Source organism: Neltuma alba, unplaced genomic scaffold (genome assembly GCF_004799145.2).
Source record: "Neltuma alba isolate B1F8T4 unplaced genomic scaffold, ASM479914v2 tig00010245_pilon, whole genome shotgun sequence".
NCBI lineage: Eukaryota > Viridiplantae > Streptophyta > Magnoliopsida > Fabales > Fabaceae > Neltuma > Neltuma alba.
Window position 1 is genome coordinate 24,801 of NW_021635173.1, and position 4,033 is coordinate 28,833.

General features: G+C 35.5%; 1 protein-coding gene across 1 annotated transcript; it reads left to right on the plus strand.

Moving 5' to 3' along the window:
• The first annotated feature begins 1,291 nt into the window (after window positions 1–1,291).
• On the plus strand, window positions 1,292–3,734 carry LOC114755275 (ran-binding protein 1 homolog b-like). The gene is made up of 4 exons (XM_028944143.1): window positions 1,292–1,515; window positions 1,616–1,767; window positions 1,860–1,985; window positions 3,338–3,734. The coding sequence occupies exons 1-4, from the start codon at window positions 1,367–1,369 to the stop codon at window positions 3,592–3,594; spliced, it is 684 nt and encodes a 227-aa protein (XP_028799976.1). The 5' UTR covers window positions 1,292–1,366; the 3' UTR covers window positions 3,595–3,734.
• Window positions 3,735–4,033: the final 299 nt, after the last annotated feature.

Below are 4,033 nucleotides of genomic sequence, written 5' to 3' on the forward strand. Positions count from 1 at the left end.
TTATTTTTTTTTAATTAAGTCCTTATAATTTCACTAAATTTTTAATCAGGTCCATGTAGTTTTAATTTTTATTTATTTATTAAATATAAGCTTAATTAAATAGATTAATACTGAAATATAAAATATTAATAATTAAATTAAATTAATAATTATGTAATAAAAAAAGTAATCGAATTAATTAATTCATAAAATTTTTTTAGAACACTTAATTTTTTTGCTGAAAAAATTAAAATCATTATAATAATTCAATATCTTTAGAATATTATTGTTTATAAAGTAATATTAAATAATATATACTATTTTATGTTTATATAATAGTACTATTAGAATTTATAAAATAAAGAATAAAAAATTCAGGGACTTAATTAAAAATAAGGTGAACTTATAAGGACTTGATAAAAAGAAAAATAAATACAAGGACCTAATTAAAAACAGGTGAAAGTATAAGGACCTGATAAAAAGAAAAAAAACTATAAGGACCTGATTCAAAATTAGTTGAAACTATAAGGAGTTGTGGATTACGTATCCCTCTTTTTTATGATCCCAACTTAATATGAATATTCATTTTTTCCCCAAATTAATATAAATATTCATTGATATATGAAAAGAAGGAATAAATGAGTAGTCACAAACATTGAACGGTGGCATGGCTCATCAGGCAATTTTAGTGAGGTGCGGGCCCATATTTAGTTAATCATTAAATTTTTTTGGGAAAATTAATCTTTTGGTCCCTATAGTTTTCACTAATTTATAAATCAGTCCCTGTACTTTGACTCGGTGCAACCAGTCCCTCTAGTTTTGACTCGGTTGTAACTCAGTCCTTGAAGTTTGACTCGCTGCAACTCGGTCCCTATAGTTTTAATCATTTTATAATTTAATCTCTCCTTTTATTATATATATAATTTTATTTTTCAAAAACACAAGGACTAAATTATAAAATAGATAAAACTATAGGGACCGAGTTGCAGCGAATCAAACTTCAAGGACTGAGTTACAAACGAGTTAAAACTAGAGAGACTGAGTTACACCGAGTCAAAGTATAGGGACTGAGTTACACATGAGTAAAAACTATAAGGACTAAAAGATTAATTTCCCAATTTTTTTAGGTGAAAATAAATCTTTTAAAAATTTCAAGTTGTTAGCAGATCTGAACCATTGGTTAACCGACATCAAATAACTGAACAACGTGGCAATCATCTGACGGTCAAGCTGATGACTGCGTTCCTTTTCAGCACTTTTTCGCTGTTCGAACTCTCCATATAACGCCCGGTTGCTTGCTTGGTTTCTGTTTGCACTTCGCCGTCTCCGTTACTGATCAGTTCCGTCTCTAACCCTAGCAAGAAATCGTTTCTTTCTAAATCCCAACATGTCCAGCGCCGAGCCCGAACACCGTGAAGAGGAGGAGGCCCCCGCCGGCGAGGACGAGGACACCGGGGCTCAAGTTGCCCCGATTGTTAAACTCGAGGAAGTTGCCGTCTCTACCGGCGAAGAAGAGGAGGATGTTCTTCTCGACTTGTGAGCAAATAATTATGGAGTATCCCCCCCTTATCTTATTAGTTATTAGGGTTTGAGTTGTTTAGTTGCTGAAAATCTAGGTTTTTTTGCTCAATTATAGAAAATCGAAGCTTTACCGATTTGATAAGGATGGGAACCAGTGGAAGGAGAGAGGCGCGGGTACTGTGAAGTTTCTGAAGCACAAGGCTACTGGAAAAGTTAGATTAGTGATGAGGCAATCGAAAACCCTTAAGATCTGCGCTAATCATCTCAGTAAGTCTGCTTCTTGATCCGTTTTATCTCCAGTTCTTTTGCTTTTTGATCTTCTTGTATTAAATAGCATGTTTCCTTGTCATCCCTTGCAGTTATACCATCAATGACGGTGCAAGAACATGCTGGGAACGAAAAATCTTGTGTTTGGCACGCGAGTGATTATGCCGATGGTGAACTAAAGGATGAGCTTTTCTGCATTCGATTTGCGTCAATTGAAAGTATGTTTGCGCGTTTGGGTTATGTGAAATTCAGTTCGAACTATCTGTTGAATACTATACTGCTCGTCTGCTCCTAAATGGAAGAACCATTATGGATCTTACATTTAGGACAGGAGGAGTAATATATATTACAGCTATTGTTCCTTAGGTTTACTGGCTCTTACAGTTCAAGCTGATTTTGTTATTTGTGTATGGCGAGTATAGTTTCTCTGATCGTCTGGAAATTTAATCTTTGATTAATTGTGGTGGCAATCGTAGTCTTCCTCCTTTGTATTTGTTTGGTTCAAAAAGGGATATTTTGGTAGACGATCTTCACTTAGTAATGCGTAATTATGTAGATCATGTTCCTAAGAGGTTCAAACTTGTCATTCTGCTTTATTCTTGGTATACTATGAATTAACTGCCCACATCGGATGTGTGACATTTAGTAATGTTCTGCCCACTCCCCTAAAACCAATGAAGGGGTGATCTTTATGTGGTCTAATGTTAAAATGTTTGCTTGCCACGTACTACACTGTTGATAATTAAGACAAAATTTTCAGGAGAACTACATGCCTTATGTATTCTATTTCATAGGTCTCATAGATTTCTGTAATTATGATCACAAGTTATAGGATTTTGTTTTTCATGTTGTCTTTTAGACTTCATCTATGGAGCTCTGTTATTTAGCCATGCCCACTGGAGTTTTATGACTTCACTGAAGGAAGCTGATTTCAGTAGTTTGTTATATATTTGAACTGAAATAAAAACAGGTTCATGGATCACCACAATAAGATGGATGTTGAGGTTTTGGATATTAATTTAAGCTCATCATAATGATGGTCTCGAGGCGTTAGAAGAGAGTAATGGAGCTGTTTCACGATCCATTTTATTAGTGTTGATAGTTCTTAGAAGCCTCGTGGTCTGGGACCCAGTTGAAATGTGGGTACACATAGGCATTCTCACCTTACATGATGACGTGCAGACTTTCTAGAGTTGCAACCTTATATTTTTAATATTTTTCTTACTTTATCAAGAGTTCATTATATTGTCTCAGTGTTTGAAGTGAAATGGTTTATGATCACATTCAAAGGAGAGTGAATGAAGGATGTTATGTTCCTTGCTTAGTGATTTGCATGTGATCCATGTGATGATGTGCACAAATTTTAGCTTCTTTCCCCCCTTTTTGGGTTGTCTGCAGTGTGTTAATGCAGTCATGGATGAGGGTGGGGTATTGAATAGTTTTATAATTTGCATTTCTTTTGATCCAGACAAGAGTATAGGCAAGAATATGATGTTTTGCGTTGCCACTGAAAAACATTATTATCTTTTGTATCTTCATATACTAACTGGCGCTTTGTCTTCTCCAATAGATTGCAAAACCTTCATGGAAAAGTTCCAAGAGATTGCTGAATCCCAGAAGAGTAAAGAGGAAAACAAGGATGCAACTGCTGCTGCGGGTCTCCTTGAGAACTTGAGTGTTAAAGAGAAGGAAGAAGCAGAGAAGAAAGATACGGAGAATAAAGACACTGAAAAGAAAGAGACAGAGAAGGAAGAATCTGAGAAGAAAGAGACAGAGAAGAAAGATGCAGGAGAGAAAGGTGATGAGCCTGCATCCTCGTCAGCTTAAGTATAATATTTTCATATTTGATTATTTCCTGCTACTTAGGAACATGGCAAGGCTTGGTTCCTCTTTTCTGCCCTCATCTTGGGATGTTCAGTCTTTGGATTGTGTCATGTCATGGAAAATGCTATTGAGAGGTCTGTTTTGTCTGGTGTCCTTCAGAGGAGTTTGGTTCGGTTTGAAGTTGTTGAGGGTTGTGATTCTGGGATCTGGGAGTTTACTAGTTTAGTTTAATTTGTTGCTGGTTTTCATTCATGTCGGTTGGGAGGTTGCCATCGGGAGCTAGCGAAACAGAGGTTTTTGGATACAAAATTGTTTGATTTGCACATTTTTTTCAAGAGTTGATTCTACGCCGGTATAATCACTTGCGGCTGTATTTTCTCCTTTTCTGAGCTGAAAACTAGGCTTCATATTTACGCCTAACTTTTTAAATCAGTCCAATTTT

Coding starts and splice junctions, on each gene's coding strand:
- LOC114755275 (XM_028944143.1), top strand. CDS start 1,367: ATGTCCAGCGCCGAGCCCGAACACCGTGAAGAGGAGGAGGCCCCCGCC. Junction 1,516..1,615: donor GAGGATGTTCTTCTCGACTT/GTGAGCAAATAA, acceptor GCTCAATTATAG/AAAATCGAAGCTTTACCGAT. Junction 1,986..3,337: donor TCGATTTGCGTCAATTGAAA/GTATGTTTGCGC, acceptor CTTCTCCAATAG/ATTGCAAAACCTTCATGGAA.